Raw genomic sequence first — 22,478 nt, forward strand, 5'->3', positions numbered from 1 at the left:
CCCGCAGACTACAACTATTACGGTAGCGAAGTTTAAATATTACTGTGTCAAAATAAATGAAACAGTATTTGCTCATATTTCTTCATTTCATACAATAATATGAATACACTTATTTTTTTTTTTAATTATTATTATTATTTACATTATTTAAATGTCCTCGGATTTAATTTCAGAAATCTGACAACTTTACTAAAAAAATCCCAAATACATACATTTATCTGTGCAGTTATTTATTTATTTATTTTTTAATATTGTAAGTTTAGATAGTAAAAATACAATTTCTGTTTAGGGCGAAAAAAATATAGGTAGGGAAAATAATCCCGTTCGAGTGTTTCAAACAGTGCTGCTCCGCAAGTGGATAAAGTAGCACAAAAACAAAACAAACAAAAAAAAGGGACGTACATATGTTTATATATTTGTTTTTATGTGTAAATTGTAGCGAAACTTGGCAGATGGCTCTCAAGCCAGGAATGTCCCTGGCGAAATATGTGTCTGGAGTCTCGTCGCCATGGCTACGACAACTGTTTCAAGAGTTTTCATTAGGCGTAGTTTACTGGATGACTAGCTCACTGGCCAGTCACTATTAAAAGTCGTAATTATGATATCGTGTCGGATGTTTAAGCGATATTATTAAATCCGGGACTAAAAAGATGTCTGACACACTTAAAAAAGACAATCTGGGAGCAGTTCTAGTTCAGGTAATGTTGTCTTAACTCTAGAGAAGCACTGTCTGGTTTTAGCTTGGTAACATCGCGGTTCTTGAAGTTCAAGTTAAAAGTTAAAACTTTTTTTGAGACATGAAACCTTCAAATTTCCCAGAAATGTTTCTAAACTACCTCATGCAGCAATATAGCTGGTTAAAAGTACAATTGTGTTGGTTGTGTTTTAGATCAGCTGTTTGAAGTGTGCATGCTGTAAACCTATATATTGCAGGTTCAAGATGATTTGAAACAACTCAGGTCCAGTCTCAAAAAAATCACCGCTGGAGAGAGGGACTTAACGCTGGACATTGAAGCCCTGGACAATGCCATTCGTAACACAGAGAACAGCATCAGGGTGAGAAAGTTTCATGCAGAATAAACACTGATAACTATGATATTGAATAGAGATTAGATAAACTCACAGTTAATGTGATGTGTGCCGAAATAAACCCACTAAACTAACTGACCTGTTCTTTAATTGTATATAGAAACATGCGGAGGATTGTCTGAGAACAGTGAATAAGCAGCAGCTGGTTCTTCCGAGCATTGAAGATATACAAAAAAAGATTCAGATTCCTAAATGGTAAGTAAGGAGAAGTTTAAATTGTTATAAAATTCTGGTAATGGGAGATTGTGAGTTTGAAAGAAGGACTCTACACAGGAAACCATCTCTGGAGAGAATCCCAGATGTGCATCCACGCAGGGAACGGCTTCCAGGAGTTTCAGCTGGGGGAAAGGTAGATTTATTATTCCTGTTAAGAAATGAACAGAGAACGAATGAATGACAAGATAATTTTAGCATGTGATATAAAGTACAAGCTACAACATGTACAGTAGAAGCAGAAGATTTGAAATCCAGCTGTTCCAATGTATTATTACAACAGGCAAGATAAATAAAAGTGGACCATGTTCAGCACAAGAGACAAAAGGAAGACACATTAACAATTTTCTAATAAGCAAGTTGATGCAATTTAAGCAAAACTATTGCTCCTCATGTACAGTGTATAATTCAGATCTTCTTTTATTTCTCTCATTTAGCCACATTTGTTGTACTATCCTGTTCAGCCAAACAACAGAGCCATTGTGGCACAGAAATCTGGGCTATCGCTCCCTGAAGTCCACAAGAGGAGCACAAATGGAGTAAGTAAGCCTTCTAAAATGCATAATATTTTTAATTTTAGCTCTAGCTCGCCATGTATATCTTCCCTGGAAAGTATGTTTTGCATAGAGATCCTGTTTAAAATTTAATACAGTATGTAAATACTGTTTAACTGTACTAACAATAGAAAATAATGCTAAAACATGAATTTACTTGTATGCATGCGGCTGCGGTGTTACTCTGTGATTTTAATGTATTTAGCTTTCTCATTGTAATTAATGGTTTTTATCAGCTGGGTTTTGAATAAACGACGTGAACCTCACTCAGGTGTGAGGTGGACTCTTTCAGTGTCTTCATGAAGTCAAGGTGGAAGCTAATTTATTTTCCCCAAATTACGTACCGCAGTTTGTCAGATTGAATAGTCTAGATGAAGTGGATGACACTTATAAAACTCAGCAGCTAGAATAATCTGAACTTTTCATTTGTTTGCAGAAATCGAACCGCATTTTTACTTGATTAGTTACGGTTTCTAGATTTTCTATAGCTTTACTGCTGGTAAGGAAACCAATCAGTGCATAAAATTTAGAAAAGCGCTTTGTCCTCCAGTTATATGCACCACACAGTGATAAATTGATTCCTGTGTCAGGAGTCTTTCATATGAATTATATATATGAAATATTAACATACAGAACATGCCGCAGGAAAGATTTGATTAGGAAGCATTACAGATCCATGCAATAACTAAGATGAATTGGATATCATTGTTGCTTTCCCTTAAACCCCGGAATAGACTCTTCTTGGTGGAGTGAAGAGTGATGATACAAGTCTGCATTAATAGATGTTTCAGGTCTCACGCTCAGGCAGACTCTGACATAAAGGCCACTTGGCTTAGCGATGACATCCAGCACTTGTCAAAGCAAAACAAATTAATCTTTGCAAAGGTCGGTATTAGTTTTAGATATATTTTACACACTTTCTTTTTCCAATATGTTGTTGGGAATCTATAATTGACATGAGAGATAGAGGCCAAGACTGTCACTCTGATATAGGAGAGATGGGAGTGCTGGCTGCAGAAAGCGGAAAGCAGCAGATTGCAGCACATCAGCATTCTTCTAAAGAAACAGGCGCCTGATTGCTGTGCTATGGGCTACTGGTTTACAGCTGTCTCAAGACAGAAGTGGGTACCTGGTCCAGCATGCCAATAAGACAGCCGTAGCTTCCCCAACTGCTAACCACTGGCTCTCTGCCTGCTGCCGCCTCCTGCAACTCAGGCCAGCTTTTCTCTACCCCGTACCCGTGCCAGGGAATAAGCTTTTGCATTTTAGCATTTTTACAAAAGGTGCCACCTTTTCCCAACCTCATCTGAAACAGATGTGTGCCTTTGAGGGGAGAATCTCCAAGCACCTGGCTACTACCTGTGGTCTGTCAGAGAGCTCAGTGGTCTGAGGAGAATGAAAGGGAGGACATTAGGTGACAAGTCTGGAGGAGCACAAAGTTTGTGTTCCATGAGTAGTGAAACATTTGAATCTGAGACGTCTTCTTTTATCTCGAAGTAAGACATTAAATCTGATGTTAATTTCCCCTACTTACAATACTCTTAATTAAAAATGTTTAAGTTTAGCAGAACAGAATTGACGTATGGATTTATATTATTATTTTTATCCTTAACGTTGGGTTTTTATGGCTTCTGAATCCTTAGGGACTGTAGAAATATTATATCCATGTATACTATCCCAAGCCTCTCATTTGTACTCATTATGCAACAGTCTATTTTTTTTTTTAACGCTGTTTAAAGGTAGCTGCTGTGTAAAAACCTTACCTTGAAGCATGTTCATGGTCTTAACTAGTTGCATTCAGTTTGAGTAAGTAAAGGGCAGGTCATTTTGTAATGTTGACGACCAAGGGAAATATTATGTAGCGCTGCTTTAGTTTCATTTATATCTGATCTACAATAAATATTCTTTTCAGACAAAACGCAGTAAAATCCACCACCAAAGGGCTGAACTAAAGGATCGTCACATCCCGGCAGCACCGCAAGAAGAAACAGAGACAGGTTTACAGACATTTCTCCACATTGTTTTTTGTAGTAATGCAGAAAAATGCTCATAGACAGTTTGCATTTGCTTGGTGTTTGTTTTACTACATTAGAATCTTATACCTATATTCCTATAACTGCAATTATTTTTATACTGAATTATTTAACTTTTATATATTTCTGTTTTATATAGTTAATATTTTTTAAATCATTAGGTTCAAATCATTAAACACACTTAAGGATGAACACAGTGTTTTAGTATTTCTTTTGTTTTGCTTTTCGTTTTTTCCCCCAGTGCCACATCGAAGTTTGCTTTGTATGTCGATGCAGCACAAAGCTGCTTCTCTTCACCCAAGAGAGGATTCATATCCTTCTAAAACAGGTCAGCGCCCTACACACTCAGCAGTAACAGAGCATTTTTACCTCTGTTTCTCAACTGTTTAGTTAAGGGAAAAAAAATATTATAACATGATTGACCTATGTAGTCTGTAGTGCTTTTGTAAAAAGAAAAAAAAGAAACCTTTGCTAACATTCCTGTGAAGATTCCTGATTTAAAAAAAAGTCCTGCACCTTTGACTGTCTAGTATTTTTCTTTTTATTTTGCTAGCCTTTTGGTCGGCGGTCTTTTAGTAGAAGGGACGACGGCTGCTTTATTTGACAGTGGTGATATGTTGCTACTGATCGGTCACTGAAAGGCCTGTCTGTGAATTTTGGTCTGTTAGTTTCAAAGTCCAGATGCCAAAAGCAGCTAAAATGGGACACAGATTCTGAATCCACCTCTGCAAGTACAGACAGAGAATCCCCACCCCTCTGGACCACCACGACGCCTCCTCCCACCACAACGTCCAAGAGCATCAACAGTCTTATCCCGAAAAGTCCTCAGGTATGAACGATTGAAGAAGTTTAAGTGGATTAAATTAAGAAAGGGAAAGTGATCAGAAACAATTTATTTTACCTCGATTATATTATAATTGTCCCTCTCTTATTTCCCTCTGTAGGATCTAGTTGTGTCGGTTCCTGAAAACATTACCAAATACACCTTCTCAATCATAAATGGACAAATGGACCCTGTGGCGACTGATTTCTGCCACTTCAAGCAGAGTGTGAACCTGAGCTGGAGCAGTGTGGCCGATGCTCTGGGGGACCTGACGAAACTTCTCAGGGACTTCGCGGTGCCTCTGGCGAAAGTGAGTGGAGAACGACTGGTGGAGTTTAGCCAGGGATGGGATGACGGTTGGAGAAACGCCCCTTCAGCGATCGCACTCCTGTCAGTGCTTGAAAACTGGGAGGAGGTATTGGGTCTTGTCGTACGCCCAGGTCAGCGCTACAAGGGAGAGGGAGGCTTTGAGGCGGCCGCCATCCGCATCCAGTCCTGCTGGAGGCGTCACGTAGCTCGGACGGCCTACCTGCGCCACTGCCGGCGCAAGTGGGCGGCAGGCACCATCGCCATCTCATGGTTGATGCACGCTCAGATGCGTCGTGTCAGGACGGCCCTGCAGGCCCGGCGCTTTAGTCAGCTGGAGAATTATCGCAGCAGAGCTCAGGTGATTACGTTCGTATCCAACTCACTTTCTCCCAATCTCATATTTAATATGACCCCTTGACAAAGTTTGACCTAGCTTTTTTTTTCTCATTTTCTCCAAATTATGGTCAGATATTTTATAAAACCTTGAGATACATGGGTTTGCTTTAATTAAAATTAAGTTTTCGGCATCATTTTTCAATGCTACTTTGTGCTTGTGTGATTTAAACATTAAATATGTGTTTTACACTGTAGGGAAAAGGTTCAGTAGTGCTACTGTTAATGCAAAAATAACTTCAGCTCCATTTCAGAAGCGCCAAGAATCTCTAGTACCCCAGGATAATTTAAAAAGTAAGAACAAGGAGGGAATGCCATGTCAGTATTCATACCGCATTACAATTTTTAATGCTTTAATGCATATTTTTGAAACTTCCAGTTTGAACTCACTGGCCCAGATAAATCAAAAATATTAGAGAAGTTCGATAACATACAGATAAAATAGATAACAGCAAGTGAATAAAGTAAAACTGCAGCCAAGCAGTCAGAGGGATAAATGGTAGATAGTTTAATATGGTCATTGTTATTAGTTTTATGCATAGAAGTCTCAAAGTCTCTATTGGTTTTGGTGTTTAGCTGCATGTACCAATTATTATTCAGAGCAGACTCTTCATAGGCACGAAGGGGAAATGAAAGCAGATTGGAAAGACAGACTACACAGTAAACCGTCATCTTCTTGTTTTGGAGTAGAAATGGTCGTAAATGCAGTGGAATAATGTGTGATTTGTAACAGGGTGAGATTATTGACCGTTTACACAGCGGGTTAGTTCGAACATATAAAGTAGATAAGTAAAAAATATAAGTCACACCAAAACTGATGTAATTCAATGCAAGCGTTTAAAGGCAAATGGACTCAGTTGTTGTTTATTTTCCAACGTTTCACAAATATGCCCAGTATCTCAAATATTTGAGCTTATTTCTGCTCCGACATAATGTAAATTACATTACAATAATCACGTAACGGAAAAACAATTTCTGTTTTGCTCTGCAGTAGCAGTACGATAGCACAATTGTCCTAGACGCATAATCTTCCATGGTTCTTTTCCCATTCGGTGTGTAGATGTCATGTCTGCGCTGTCATCTGGGGGGCTGAACATCTTTTAGAGAGCTGACATAATATTAATTAGACCCTACAAGTTCATTTAGTCGTAACATCGTTGTGCGTGTATACATGCACTAAATGTATGTTCTCACTCTTGTAACATTCATACCCTGTTAATTAAGCTTGCTAATCTTCCCCTGGCAGTGGCATCATGTACCTTGCTGATTGAATTAATTGTGAGAAGATGTTTCTAAAGTAAAAGCTTAATTTAATTACGACGGTATTTTATGCTTGGTTTGCTTCTGTGAGCCCAGAGAGAGATTGGCTTGGTGCATTTTAGCTATGCAGTGATGTGATGATTTGTCTGTCTCTCTCTGTGTGTGTGTGTTTGTGTGTGTGTGCGTGTGCATTCACTCAGGCAGTCCCCTCTCTGATCACTCCTTTTCTCCGTCCCCAGCATCTGGCAGCCAACTGGAAACATATCCAGTCCTCCAAGAGGACCATTATCCACATCCCTTCATTAGGTAGCTTTCTTTGCCTGCTGCACACACACACACACACACACACACACACATCTGATGTAGCAGCAGTCTCACCACTCTGCTGCCCCAGACTGTGGCCCTGGTGCAGGCGCGCTGTCTCGTTCAAATGACTCTCTGCAGGAAAGCACTCACAGGATGATGACAGTCCCTATGCCAGGGAACAGAACAATTTAGTCTCAATCGCCATTTAATTTGCAGATTAAGCAAATGAAAAGCCATTATGTTGAATATTTACAAGAGGCACAAAGGTCTTATTCCATTGCTGAACAACAAAAAAACAAAACACACACACACACACACACACACAATAGAGCAAGAAGCTGTTTTTGCACTAGACATGGAGTGCAAGCTATGATCGGTTCTTGTTCTAATTTCACCACATTTAGACTGTAATCAGGCATGTGCATTGTAAATCATTGAGCGATTGTCTAAAATTATTAAGCCTAATTACTAGCAGATGGAATGCTTTATTTGCACTTGGGGTTGCTACAGAGAGTGCTGTGTGAGCAAGGATAATTAGAAAGTTGAACCCCATTGTTGTTAATTAGCATGAATCCAATCATTTAATTACCTTGATTCAGTTGAGGATTCTCTCTCAGGCAGAAATCCAGACATACATAGTCTAAAATCCTGGCGGTATCACAGGATGTAGTTCAGTGGTGGCTGGACATGGTGCAACAGGACTCTCAGCACATGACGGGCACTGCACCTGCTAGTTATTAAGCTAAATTAATCCACAGCAGTGTGATTAGACTAAACTCCCTTACCCCCACACCGAGTGATGCACACATTCGAAGGCGGTTGACCTGAGTTACAGATTCTTAGTACGTTATTGAATATGTGACCTTATCGTTCTGACAGGATACTGTCAGAGCCAGCGAATGAACTTGAGGGGATTTGACATCCTGCAGAACGTCCAAATAAGCCGAGTGTGCGACATCAGAGGTGGGACCTTACACCCAGGTTACCTTTTTCTGTGTGCTCCGATTTAAACGTGTAATTCGTAAAGGTCTCTTTGTGTAACTGTAGATGAAAATGTGGAGGTGATCTACGTGTGTTCCCAGCATCTGGGCGACGACATCTTGCACTATTACACCAGCCTCCTGAAGTGTGATGGAGCCGCAGATGGGGCCGACGCCGGGGCCACTCTGGCTTTATCCTGCATGAGACGCTTTATCATTCTCACACCTGAGGCTGTAGACCATTTCCCGGTAACGTAGAGAAATCTCTACAAGCATTTGTAGTTTCTGACTTCTCCTCTAGAGGGAACTAGATGAGGCTGTTACCGTACAGTTGTCCTGTGAGAGCTACGCTCTGTTTCAGTCCTTACAGTCTTACAGAAACTACATCTCTTTGTTATCTTGAAGTAAACACACTAGAGGTGTATTAAGTTACTCTTAATTAACTGTTCAACTGCTGCATTTTTAGAATAGTTTTGATTACCTCAATACAGTAAAACCAAGGTGTCAATATATTGCCTTTTTACGCCCAGCCATTTTATCCATCTTTTTTAGATCCCATTGTGGTAGATTGACTATGCAACCTGACGAGGTCTTCTTCATTTGTTTTTATTGATTTTTCCTGCTGTTTTGTTGTTAAACTGTGCCAGACGTGTTGCTGAGATGAATCACTGCTACCCATGGCTGGCAGCGCATTCTGCCAGTGACAGAAGGGATAATTCCATGTGGATCAAATAAATACAGATGTGAAGTAATTAGTTGTATTCCCAAGGAGCTCATTGGTAGCACACATTAAAGATGTGAAGGATAGAGGAGGCATCCCACAGGCGGCTTTTATCAATTCAACCTGCTAGCATACAGGAGAGGTCAACACCCTGCTGGCTGTTTCAATAATAGAGCTGTTGTGTGTACACAGTGATAAATCAGGTCAAGAAACAACCCTTGGAAGAGACGCTGAGAGCGTTCCAGCAGCAATCCTTCTCCCCTCTTTTCTTCCAGACCCACAACATGTGCCTTTCTACGCTGCTGAAGTACAGTCCACGCACCCTGAAGCGCATCCGAAACCTGATCCAGGGGAAGCAGGCCTACATTGTGGGTGGGGTGGCCCATACGGACGACCTGGCAGTGGCCGATGAGTTGGGTGTGCCAATCCTGGGTCCAGAACCGGCTATTGCGCAACTCCACGGCAGCAAGTCCGGAGGGAGGAGGATCTTTGCTGGGGCAGGGATAGATGTACCACCTGGTCAAGGAGACATCTACTCATTAAACCAGGTCGGGAAAAAAAACACAACTGTGTGTCCATGCTGCATTACAGCAAGCCATTCATCAGCGGCCGATTACACAATGACACGATTTAGTTTTTCTCTCTAATTTTCGCTTGTATAATTTATTTTGGAGTTCACAGTTTTCTCCCTCATTTTAGCTTCATGAAATACTGGCAGAGCTCATGACTGAAAATATGGACGTGCAGCGTTGGCTCTTCAAGACGGACTCTGAGCACGGCGGCCGCGGTACAGCATACTGTGATACGTGCCATATTAGCTGCTATAAGTGGGCGCGGCACGAATATCATCGTTATGGTCCTGAGCTATGGAACACAAAATGGATGCAGGTAAAGATATCACGTCACACCCTCTTTGACATAAAATATTGACGCAAGCCTTTAAAAGCGTTTTATATGTTTACTTTTACACAGCATTTTATGAATCTGAATTTTGCTTTTTGTGTTTTAATTTTTTTGGTAATTACTTCCCCATAAATTGATGGTTTTTACTATTATGTCTGGTTTACATGACTTCCTCCAAAGCAATGGTTTTAGAAAAGCACAATGCAAATAAAGTTTAATGCCTTTATCATTACTTCCCTCTCATAAAAAAAAGCTGTTTAAAGTGTATGCTAACTCATCATATAACATTACAATAACAGTAACATAAAAGAAATGAAGATTATGCTCTGTGTTCAGAGGAGCAGCTCTAAACATAATAGGTCACAGTGGGGTCAGATACATGGCTTAGCTTTCAGCAGGGTGTATGTGACGTATGTCATTCACGATGCTCGTCCCTGTACTACAGTGTATTTAAACATTGTCCCCTGAGCTTCAGAACATTAAATCAATATATATATAAAATGCCTCTTTATACACACGGTCATTATCCATTCCTGAGGCACACACATCAGCTAGCGTTGGTGTATTGGGGCCAATATTCACCTAGCAGTGATAATTAAATCACAGCAGAGACAGTGTTAACATTTCTGATGCACATATTTTTAAACGATGGTCATCATTTTAATCTTTAGTAGCTGAGGTTTAACCTTTGGTCTGTTGTTGTAGCATTACAGCGCTGAGAATTCAATGTTGCCATTTGTAAAGTGAACATATTGAAAATACAGAGTTAGAATGATAATAATATTAACTGTTTATTTCTCCTGAAAACATGCATTTGGATTTCACCTCTAACCAAGTCGTTATAAATGTAATGCTTAACCATTGGTAAACCATTCATTTACTACAGGTGCAATCTGTACCCAGCTTCTGAGCCCCTGGCTCTTATTTCTCATATGCTTACAAAGTAGCCTTTGATTTTCTGTCATGTGTTAATTACCGTATTTTGCCATTTAACTGGGAGCTTTGTGTAAACTAATTACAGGCTAATGATTGTGGGCTTGGAGCACAACGATTTTACTTTTTATTCTGTTTGAAAGAACAGCAGTCATCTCAAGCTTCTTAGTGCTCACTCTGTTTTGTTCCTATTAGCTCGTTCTTTGATTCATAGTGTATGTGCGGCGCGGGGCTGTAATTGTTGTGGCTTTGGTGCTGTTAATTATGGCAGAGAGTGGCTGAGCCACAGCCAAGGTCCATAATGGTGGCTGAGGCAGCAGAGGAAAGTAAATGGGGTTTCTTTCACCAGCTGGGGTCCCATGGAGAGGGAAGAGTGCCGAGGCCCCCAGTGTAGGCCGACAGCCTCGGGGCTTCTGGGCCATATGGACACAACACTTTAACTGGCCTTTATTCTACACCTTGCTCTTTTAATCAAAGCAAAGCCCACATCCTGGGCTCCTCACTGCATGATTTTTTTTGTTAGGACATTGTTTCCCCCCCTAAAATATACTCGCCACTTGAATGTATTACGTTGTCCTTCTGCTGTTGCACTAGTTTGTATTAAAGACAGCCATTTGGCTCTCTCCAGGCTGAAAGATTACAGAACAGCGTTGTAGATTGCACTCAAACATATGAATATTTTATGTTAGTGTATCTCCTCGTTATGTTCTGTTCGCAGCAGAAACTGCGGACGGATGTTGAAACTTCACAATATTTTGAGATATAACGCTCATTAATGTAGGACTTTGCTGAACAAATGTAGATATAATTGCTGTGGCTAGTGAACGGGACAAATGCTCGCACTGCTGGGGCGAGCGTAAATTGATGCTTTAATTTCTTACAAAAATAGTAGTAATTTAATTAAATATTGATCAAATACAAATGATAAAATTAAGCATTTTAATATGAATCCATAATTTAACAGAGTTCTTCACCAAATAATTATTTACCAATAAATAACAAATAAGTGGTAATTAAAGTGTATATTATCGAATAGTGTGTGGAATGTCCCGTACTCTTAATAATGGCTGTACATTTAAAGCAGGGACTGGAGAGTGTAATTGCCTTTGGTCTACACAGACTGTGTGCATTGTTTACTTATTTTTTAATTATTGCTTGTTGAAGGACTCAGTGTGACTCACAGAAATACCATGTGGTCTTTCAGAATAGTATGAACAATTAGATCCCTTCTGGCCATGCTAAAGAAAGCCTAAAAGGACGCAAGGAGGTGGAAGAGGAGGGACCGCGTCCACAGTATCCGAGCTTCCACGGAGGTCTTGGACCACGTTTGTTTCTCTAAACATTGCGAGGCCAGGCAGCTTTCAGCACAATGTTTCACCCTGCAGAAAGCCCCCAGGCCTCTTTTAGCATTTACACAGAGAGAGGTTAAAGACATGTAGATCTGCAACCATGCAACGCCTGAAGGGGGCCATACACACACTTAAGCGCTCACACAGCTTGCACATGGATCATTAGGCACAAGAGGGTAAAAATTACACCTAATAGCGTCAACAGATGGAGTATTTCTTTTTGTCATGCTGTGTACAAACAGATCTTAAGCAACACCTTATTTAGGTTGGGTTTGTCAACGAAATGGGTCATTTGATAATCACTACCACTGAAGAGGTAGAAGGACATTTCATACAGATGTTTTCTGTCTAAATATTGTTCAGCCTGTGCTTGCATGGAGGAGATTAAACATCTAATATCCTGATTTTATATAATTAACCTAAATTAAGACTTTGAAGTGTTCTGTGTTACTTCTTTGTGAAGTTTATACAGAAGAAGCGTTGCCATCTCTACATTAAAAAGTCAACCAGGGATGTGAAATTATGGAAGTGAGAAGAAACGAGGCAATTAATGCACCCATTTAATTTTTCACGTCATTTGCTGAATTTGAAGCTTATAGCGTGACAGTGTTACAGAAAATAAATATAATAGCAGGTTGTATAACTAGTCCGATTATATGCTCTTGCTGGTGAAACTTGCTGCGGTTTCTCAGTTGTTTCACTATGTAATGGAGAAATGAAATGGCAATCAAAGAGGCAGAGAGACATCTATTTTATTTATGACCAGATTGCATGGCTTTATGTGGACACCGAGCAAAAGCTGAATCCTATCACAGGGTACGGTACGCAGTTTAAGTCCAAATAATTTATTGCAAAATACCTCTCTTTCTTTCCTTCCTGTCCTGCTGTTTCTGTGAACTGCATAGGCAAAGTCCTGGGGTGAGCTTGCTCTTCCGTTGAGAATGACAACCGTTCCCTTACACTTTTTGCCGCACCATTGTGTGCTTTATGGTTTGTATAGGGGGAATCACTGTGTAGCATTTGACCTCGCCTCTTACAGTACTTGAATATGATGATGGCTGTTACATGACTGGAATATCAACAGCATAATCTCTAGTCCCGTCTCCAGTGAAGCCAGACAACATATACTCAAAACAAAGTAACGCTCTGCATAGTGTGAGGAAAGAACAAAGACATTACTTCCATTCAGAATTTAGTCAGCTCTTCACATATTTTATGCTGTATGGCCACCTTAAATGTTTTTCTAATGGTTGATATATATGCTATCACACTCTGCATTTAAAGGAATCCTTCTTCATACAGTCAATAGAACTGACTGTGGTACTTTTACAATCTAATACATGTTTTGATAGCAATGATAGTAACAGGTTTACCGGCATCACTGTTGTTACATTACCTGTCACACCATTGCAAGAGGAAAGAGTGTCCTTGAGTCACCAGCTGTTTTAGGGGCAACTAAAACAAAAGTTAGAAATTAACAGCATAATTAAGTGGTGAAACCATTATGGCATTTCCTACTTACAGGAACAAGAGCGATATCGATCCCAGTCGAGCCCTGATTGATCCCCAGATAGATGGGGTTAGCTTAGGTATTCATCAGCTGCCCAGTGGAGAGAGTTGTTATTGAGGGCAGGTGCTTCGAGGCTGTGAGTTAAAGCCATTAGACTCCTGAGGCCTTCTGATAATAGGCTGTCACTCACCGATAGACCCTCCCGCAGTATCCATCAGACACTCGCGCAGAAATTGAAGCAGCCACCAAAGGTCTTAAGGATAACAAGAAGTCACTGGAGTCATCCGGATAACATGGGGAGTTTACAATAATGCAGTCGACGTCTACAAAGCTTTGATAAAGTCACAAATTGAAGTCCCGGGTACTTGTGATCTTTGTGTGGAATTAATGCAAAAAAGACAAAAGCACACATAATGTACTCAGATCTATTTCTATCGTCTTTCTTTTCAGTCAATCCATAATATATGCTCTTTAACGTTCTCTCTGTAGGAGCCGGTGCTGCTGAGATATTTAGATGAGATCCCAGAATGGCTGGCCCATTATGCGCAGCCCGCTAAAACCTCCTGCTATCCCAACTGGGCCTGTTTCCTGAAGACCTTCCTCAGGCAAGGTCGGATACCTATTGTCAGGCGCAGTATGGTATTCACCTGCAAATACATCTGTATGAAATATGCATTTCCTACGTCCTTCTAGTTCCCAGATGTTGCCTTTGTGAACTGACAAATTAAATAATTTTCATGTCACTTTCAGCGGTTGTTAAACAGCTGCTAGGAGAGTTTAAGTGCTTAACGTGGGTATTGTTGAGTGTGGTTCAGCCATTTCTCTGCTCTCACTCTGTGTTCAGGTGGTGTGGTGGAGGCCTACCCGCCTTCAGACAGCATCACCTGTTTGACAGTGGACCTGCTGCTGGAGCCCGGAGGTGAGGTGACCGTGCTGTCTTGTGGAGACCAGCTTCATGGCTCCTGTCAACTGGAAGCCATTGGCTCCACTGTTCCCCAGACATCCGTGCACCCAGAGATCTTGCACTCCATCTGCACCCGTGTGGGCCAGGCCTGTCTGCAGCGCCGTATCGTAGGTCACGTCTCTGTGGACCTGGCTACATTTCTGGACCACAACACCACGGAGCAGAAGGTGAGATACAGACAGGGCAAGAAAAGGCCACCATAATATATAGGATCAGGGCAGTTTCAATACATGTTGCGAAAGCTCTCAATTTCACCATACTGGTGGACAAGATCAATTTTTAGGTTGGATCAGGATCTATGTGAAAAGATAGGTGCCTCCCAAACTGCTCCCCAGGGATCTTGAAAACAGACAAGGCAAACTGTGGGCACAGGGACCGAATGTGTCACAAGGCCATCTAATAAACTGTCAGGTCTTATTGTGTCGATACACTGATTCCACCATTTAAGGTTTGCCCTTTAACCTTACAATACAGAGAAAGTGCGAGGCACCTATCTTTCAGACAATAGGTCATTCCAAAGTGATTTGGCAGCTTCACAGTGATACCCTGTCAGTGTTTAACCCCCTACCCGGTTACCTGCAGTGGTCTGCTGAAATGTATCTTGTTATTATATAGCGAGGCACCATTGAAGCCTGATCTCATTTGTCAGGATTAAGTTTTGTTGAAAGCTTCTTGATTTATGATATTTCAAATGGACTGGTTTACGATGGTTGAACCTCTGCTCCTAACATGTGGCCACATTGACTGCCTATTGATCCAGAGCTGTAAAATGAAAATGCTTTGTTTATAATGTGGTCTATAAAATACTAAACCTGCGGAACAGAGAGCACACTGCAGTTACTTTACAAATTCACAAAAAAAGCATGGACATCGATTTTTTTTTTCCTTTTTCTTTTTTTTTTCTTTTTAATTTTATTGAAAAACCATCTGATATCATGTCTTCTTATGAAGGATTTATTCAGGCCAGTGTCAAATAATTTTGTTTGGCTTTTGTCCTCTTTATTGTAAAAACTGTAGTATTTTTTTTTAAATTCAAAATGAACGGCATTGCATTTATAAACGGACTGGGTGTAGACACTTGCAATAGTAAGGACACACTTGCCACTAGAGGGTAGTATGTTCTGGATTACATGTAGTGCACAGTGTGAACAAAGCAAAATGTGACTTAAAACTTTAAACATTCTGTTTTTAACAGGATATTTATTTGAGTGTTTGTTGTTTCTTTTAATATTTAAAATCCAGCCGTAGTTATAATTAGTTGTTAGTCTTAAACTTCAGATTTTGCTATATTTCATTCATTTCAGGCTAAAAACATATCTTAGTAATCGTTTCACATTTTTTATTTTTATATCCTCACTCTAAATTGTACCTGCAGATGTTTAAAGAGGAAAATGTGATATTTCTCAAATGTATGTGTATGTAACTCTTTAAAGTGAAATCACGACAGCCTGGAAATTAATTTTCGTCTTTAATGTTGACCTGATATTGAAAGGGATTCACTGACAGCATAATTAAGAATAGACTGTAAAACAGCATGTGCTTCAATAGAGGCAGGGACATTAATGACAGATTTTTAACCATCTCCCCACACACACACACACACACACACGCACACACAAAGCCTAGATAGAGGACAGACACATGGGCAAACCTGTCTGGATTTAAACATCAATTTAGATTCAAACCTGTTGCTAAAAGCTGCCTACTTTATTTGACGGGAAGAAGTGGGTCACATATGTTTGCCCTTGCAGTCTTTCCTCACATTGTGGAACGATGGGGCCCCAGCTGCAGCATCAGGGTTTTTAATGAAAATGCAAGGCAATAGAAAACAGGTACAATCCAGGCTTACATTTCCCACGGCTTTGTTAAGAGCGACAATGGGACATGGGAGTATGAGTTTTAGTGAGTTGAGTGAATGGCTCGGTGGAGTGTGTCCATCACTCAGGCCCAGGCATGAAGCTGATACACAGAGACTTGCATCTACCTATTGATGGCTACTGTAAAGGTGATTGCATCACGTATTACTGTACTGGTCCTCAACATGAACATACACCGTTTGCCTTTTTTGTAACTCTTAATGCAAATAATATTTGAGCCATTCTTGCAGCCAAAATATAAGTGCAGTGGAAAACTGCAGATTACCAGCTACAGCCCTCTAATCTTTCTACTCTATAAAGCAGATTAAATATATTGATATAAAGACAATTTATTCCTTTAATACATTGTTGATATCTCTTTAAAGAATTAGAAGAGGAATTATGATTTATACTTAGGTGTGGTCCTGTAAAATTCATACATTATTTTAATTGGTCATTAAATTGACAATTACCAACAGATTATGTTTCAATTTAAATGTCAGATTTTGTCAGAATCTGCTGATGATATCCAGAGATTCACTACAGACGATTTACTCAGGAAACACATTGTCGGATGAATCGATTATGGAAACTAACAATTAATCGCTGCCCCAGTCTGTGCCTTATGTTTTCGCAATAAATTCCAATTTAATATGAAACAAAATAAAGCCTTTCAGATAATTGCCGTCTATGGTCAGATGTCCGTGTGTGGTGGAGATAAAGTACTCAGGTTAGAGAGACTGCGGGGTTCAGACAGGCAGCAATTTGCATTCAATGGCAGGAGCGTTTACTTTGACAAATAGGAACAGCTAAAGGAGGTAGCCGACTGCCACTTAGTTATTAACAACTCCTTCACTGGTGATTTATTCGCCACTTTTGAAGAAAGGGCATAGCTATTAGGATATTATTGGGAAAATTAGCCCTGTTTAAGCAGAAGGCTACGACCATACATGACCCCTTAATATACTTATAATGATGCCATTTACCATACATATCTGAACTTTACTTCTCATCAGACCTGAGCCAAGTAAACTCCCTCCAGGCAGACTGAATCTAAATGCACAGGGAAGGATCTACTTTGTGCGTGTGTCACTATACGAGTGAATTACCTAAATCTGTCAAACACGCACCTTTAACTGTGTTTTCCCATCGCCCTGAACCCTCCACATGGGTAAGATTAAACAGTGCTGACCCTTCTCTGTTTAGGGACTGCTGGGTGAAATGTTTTGATTTTTTTTTTTTTTTTTTTTTGGTGATTAAATTATTAAATCTAGTATGAGCTTTTCTTTTCTTTGACGTTGCGTTCGCTGTGTCTCGTTTGCAGGTGTGGGCTGTCGATCTGGACGTCGCGTACAGTGACCAGCTCGCCATGACCCAGATGCTTCTGATGATGACTGGGGGAACGCTGAATTGCCGCGCAGGCTGTTTACAAGTGCCAACTCCAATCAGGGAGAGATGCTGTGAACTCCAGACGGCAGCCAAAGTACCATTTTATTTATATATTTGCTCACGATGACAGTTTTAATCATTTTTTTCTTAAGCGATCAAGACGTCAATTTAAAACGCCGTAATTTGAAATGCAGTTGTTGGTTTTTTTGTCTCCGACAAGAAAGAAACCACCCCGTTGTAAAGCAGTCGGAGGCTTTAGAGGATATCCGCGCCGCTGCAGTAATCACGAAGATAGATCAACGTTTTGCTCTTCATTATTGTTAAATACAACTAAATACTGTAATTACGCACTGAGCTCAATTGGTGTTTAGGTGCTGAATTCATTATCATTTTGATAGATGAGCCTAAATAATCAACACATTAATAATTCATACCACTTTCATTATGCATGTGTGCGCACGCTTGAACACCTCATCAACCTGGTGCCAGGCCTTAAACAATGGAGTTCTTTTATTAGCAGTATGCCTGAGTTTACGCTTGTTAATCTGCGACTTGTATTATTTTATCAAACATTCATTTAGTCGGTGGCCTGGTGCTTCAGTGCAGCCGTTGAGCCTCTGCAGTGGTTAATGGCTTCAGCAGTGGCCATCATTAGGGACCTGCATATTACAAACACAATTAAATCCCCGCTGGACACTTTTATTGTTGTGTGAGGGCCCTGTATGTGACAACTGCAAACACACAGCCGTCACAGCGAGTTATGGGCCATCTCCTGAGCTCGCCGGGGCTTAGGCCTGCTCTTTCCGTCTCCCAAAGGTGGCTGAGAACCAGGAACGTTTTTATCCTCTTGAGCCCTGCCACTTTTAAGTAATCAACCTCACTTGTGTTGCTTATGACCCTTACAAGCTCCGAATCCCTCTATTTGGGTGAAGTGTTTGTGCATTCAACTAATGCTTTGGTCTCAAAGCAAACAAAAAAAAAAAAAATGCAGTCCCCAAACTGCAGTTTCTGTGATTGGTGTCGTACAATTAAGCTCATCTTGTGTTTGGCATGTCTTGCAAGCATTAATTGTTCCTCCCTGCAGTTAATTAAGAAAGGCCCAACAGTTTAGCACATGTGCCCTGTACTCATCATGTTCACTAATCACACACACAAACTCTCGACAGTGACCCTGAGGACATGATGGGGTTCAACCATCCTCTCTATTCATTTTACACACACCACCACCTATTATACTGTACGTAAAATCCAAGTACAATAGAACACAAACTTATTCTCAGCATTAATGATAAACAAATGCAAAGGGTCGTCATTTACAGTCTGTATCCGCCTTATTTCCTGTCTTTTTTATTTTTTTTTTTGCAGCCTTCTGTTGGTAATCGTTACGCAGTTATTGGGAACCACTTGTTTCACTCCAACCTTTCCATGTTGTACCATAATGTGTTCTTAAAGCTGTGCAAGTTTCACGGCATTGGATTTAACAGGAAGGTATGTATTTAAAATGCACCCGTTTGTTGTTTTTCCACCACTTTTTATTGTTCTTTCTTGTAGCTTTGTGTACAATATGATTGAATCCACAGATTTTTCACATTGAGAGTCATTGTCTAAATAGGAAGAAATGAGTTATCTGTGACTTGCTCCCCATTTCTGCTTGAGGCTACATTATCTGCTACTAGCATAACACAGCAGAATCCTTTATGATCAGCAAAGTTTTTGGTAACCATGTTTGACAACGATGTTGTTTTGCTTTTTACTAAATGTCAAACTTTTGATGTGCATTCGTTCAAAGAGAGCTATGGTAAATTGGTGGAGAACTCTTCCTGATTGTGATGACGGAGCTCTACTTTGTGTGTTTGTGACTCACATTTCAGAGGAAGCAAGGCACGGTTTTTGCTCTTTATGACAGGACCGAGCGAAGCAGTATCGGAATGATGTAAGTATTTCTTTTTGTATTAAACATATATATGTATTTAAAATGTGTGCGAGCCCTTTGGAAGTAGCTGGTTTGCTCCATTAACTGGTCATAACTTATGATCTGGTTTAAGTCACAAGCAAAGACAAACACAGCTAGCTTAAACTCACAACACACATACAATGCTTAACTTTATCTGTACATAATGCACTCATTAAACATGCATTTTTGCACCTTTTTTGGCAATAACCCCAACAAGCAGTTCTTCCTCAGAGTTGTCTCGTCTCAGCCATAATCTTCGTAGGTCTGGTGTTCTCTCTGTAGGACATTTCACAGCATCTCTACTTAGTTGTGGCCTGGCCTATGAATGGGCCACTACAAATGGCCGATTTTATTGACTGAACCTAATTCTCATAAAGTCAATCATGCACCAATCATGAACTAATGATGCTGATGAAAGCCCACAGAGTTCACATGAAGTTTTAGTTTAGACCAGAGTAGACGATGTACAACATTGAATTTTAAAAGGCCTTGTCTCACACAGATTGAAGAGCCATGAATTTATTTTAAGGCCGTCTGCCCCAGCTCTTTCTCTCTGTGATCCTTTTCTTTTAATCATCTTGCCAAGCTGACTGCAAGTCTTTGCTGTACATGTCCATTGACTCAGTTTATCATACATATTATGGACTGACTTCGGTTCTCCCAGAAATGTCTATTTTAATGTGATTCTGCTGTACTTTCATATTTAGGACCATTTTCCTGTGTCAATGTTATTAACGTACTTTCAAATTTACACTATGTGTTTAACCCTTTGACTGGCATTGTAACCACACGGTTCATCTTAGTAGACAATAAAATGCTTATTTTTTCATTTTGTACACATTTTCTAACCACTGCTAGTCATTCAATTTACAGTTTACAAGATACATAAATTTGCCCATGTATGAGCACATTATATATACAAACATCTAAGCTTCTATACTTTTTAAGCAGTAGCACTTTTGAACAGATGACCTTAGCTAGAAAATATACATCATACAGCTTCAGTATTTATATTGTATCAATCTGTACAATCACGTGAACATTTCAATGATGTTGTCAAAATACACAGTTTGTAGTGCACACTATTAATATAGATTAAAAATGAATGATATTTAATCGTATTTCTAAGTGTGGATGTCAAAGGTTAAATGATTAAATATAGACAAGAAAAGAATGATTTCTGTGTCACTAGTCAAGGAAGGTTGTGCACTTATAATGTTGCTTTTCTCTGTTCAAATAGACAAGCATATGAAAAAAAAAACGATTAGTCGACGATTAGGTGGGTGGAAGGCTTCACACGACAGCGAAGCAATTCTTTTAGAGGATTAAGATGCCACCTCTGGCTTTGTAAATGTTACAAACTCTAGAAGTTGTTAAGCAGAGGGTTATTTAACATATTTATCACAGAAATCCTTTAGCTTACACAGTGCTGTAACAGTTAAATCAAGCTGTGCTCATCCCCCTGAAGACCGAAGATGTTGTCTGCTGAAAGTTTCATTTAACCGGCGCCATCAGATGAACAAGGTGATTGTTTCTTAGCTGGCGACACGGGGATCATTAGTAAACTCGTTTGTTTGCGGTGTCGTTAATAGAACCGTCTCGGAGGATCTCCAGGGGGCTCTTGTGACCTTTGCTCGGAATCTGTCAGTCATTCATCAGGAAATATCATCCTCTAAAATGCAAGGAGAAACTAATTTCAAGGTACCGTGTTGATTACTTAACGATCCTCCTCATCTAACTTGCATATTCAGTGAATGTGTTGTCAGCTGGGACGTTTTTTGCTCAAGAAAGTTTAACAGTTTAGAGATCGTGCTCATGTGGAATAATAATGAATATCAGTTTGACTTGACTTGCTTTGTTTGCAGGATCTGATGATGAACGTAGAAGATGTACTGCAGGTGACTTTTCAGAACAAGGTGCAAGCGGAGGATAAAGCATCTGTTTAGACGGCTGTTTTGCCTGTGAACTTGCCCTACTCTCGCCCTGTCAAGTGGTCATGTCAAATCCCCCGGGGAGTCCTGGGGATGGATGCCAAATAAATTTCTGAAAATCACCGACTCTGTCATGAATCTGTATAATTAGCAGCTTTCTGATATGAATGTATTTTAATATTGGAAAGCAGAAATTGTACCCTAGTGCCAATAAGTCTTCATGCATTTACATTATGCAGCATGAAGCAATTTTAGCTTTAATTTGATCATGTTTAACCACAAAAAAATACTAAAAAGAATATAAATAGATCCACCGATTAACAGCTAGTGTATTGTTCACTGTTACCAGACATATAGAGATCCATTATGTTTGTATTTTGTGGCCCGTGTGCAGATTCTAATACACTTCTGCTGTGCACATGGGACTACATCAATTACTATGGTTGGCTGATTAGGAAGTGATTGGTACTGAGCGCACTTACTCCTCAAATCCTCAAATGACACTTATTGTAAGTTAACAATTACAATAATCTGACTGTTATGCATTAAAAATAAAAAATAAAAAACAGTATTTGTTTGCTGGAAACTCACACCATATTATAATTTGCCAGTCTGTTTGTTAATGTTGTTCATCATAAATATGGATTGTTTTTGGTCCCCATGCTTTATAAGCCAAAGTGCAAATTGTATTAGTTGTATTAAGATGGCAAATAAATATCCTGTAATTTATATTCACAAACAGGTTTGATGAAGGGAAAAAGATTAGTTGGTTTGGAATGTATTGTTTATTGTAATATGTATTATATATCTTATGCTTAAATGTTTTGTCTTAAAATTTTAAATAAAAATGGATGGGTCAAACCGCACGAACATAATTTCTCTTCGGGGATCAATACAATATCAATTTTACTTATTTATTTACTTTTTTTTTTAAGCTCCTTGCCTAACCCTTGGTGCAGTATTTGCAGTCTGATAACGCTGTGATGGCTGTCCAGTCGGGGTCAGGAC

At 39.8% G+C, this 22,478-nt stretch overlaps 1 protein-coding gene and 1 long non-coding RNA gene across 2 annotated transcripts; one reads left to right on the forward strand and one right to left on the reverse strand.

Moving 5' to 3' along the window:
* The first annotated feature begins 535 nt into the window (after positions 1 to 535).
* iqch (IQ motif containing H) lies at positions 536 to 22,247 on the forward strand. The gene is made up of 21 exons (XM_047596679.1): positions 536 to 698; positions 934 to 1,056; positions 1,190 to 1,284; positions 1,363 to 1,438; positions 1,740 to 1,841; positions 3,769 to 3,853; positions 4,131 to 4,217; positions 4,558 to 4,718; positions 4,834 to 5,379; positions 6,914 to 6,980; positions 7,860 to 7,943; positions 8,028 to 8,209; positions 8,957 to 9,229; positions 9,381 to 9,569; positions 13,866 to 13,986; positions 14,221 to 14,507; positions 17,521 to 17,679; positions 18,951 to 19,073; positions 19,457 to 19,518; positions 21,132 to 21,240; positions 21,405 to 22,247. The coding sequence occupies exons 1-21, from the start codon at positions 651 to 653 to the stop codon at positions 21,483 to 21,485; spliced, it is 3,060 nt and encodes a 1,019-aa protein (XP_047452635.1). The 5' UTR covers positions 536 to 650; the 3' UTR covers positions 21,486 to 22,247.
* LOC125015040 lies at positions 6,307 to 7,679 on the reverse strand. The gene is made up of 3 exons (XR_007113547.1): positions 7,570 to 7,679; positions 7,053 to 7,146; positions 6,307 to 6,522 (listed from the first exon to the last, which is right to left on the reverse strand). It is a non-coding gene; the product is annotated as an uncharacterized LOC125015040 (long non-coding RNA).
* Positions 22,248 to 22,478: the final 231 nt, after the last annotated feature.

Source organism: Mugil cephalus, chromosome 10, assembly GCF_022458985.1.
Source record: "Mugil cephalus isolate CIBA_MC_2020 chromosome 10, CIBA_Mcephalus_1.1, whole genome shotgun sequence".
NCBI classification, from domain to species: domain Eukaryota; kingdom Metazoa; phylum Chordata; class Actinopteri; order Mugiliformes; family Mugilidae; genus Mugil; species Mugil cephalus.

Bases quoted from the DNA above. Each gene is read 5' to 3' on its own strand.
- iqch (XM_047596679.1), top strand. From the start codon at position 651: ATGTCTGACACACTTAAAAAAGACAATCTGGGAGCAGTTCTAGTTCAG. The intron at 699-933 runs GTAATGTTGTCT...TATATATTGCAG, and splicing joins TGGGAGCAGTTCTAGTTCAG to GTTCAAGATGATTTGAAACA. The intron at 14,508-17,520 runs GTGAGATACAGA...TCTCGTTTGCAG, and splicing joins ACAACACCACGGAGCAGAAG to GTGTGGGCTGTCGATCTGGA.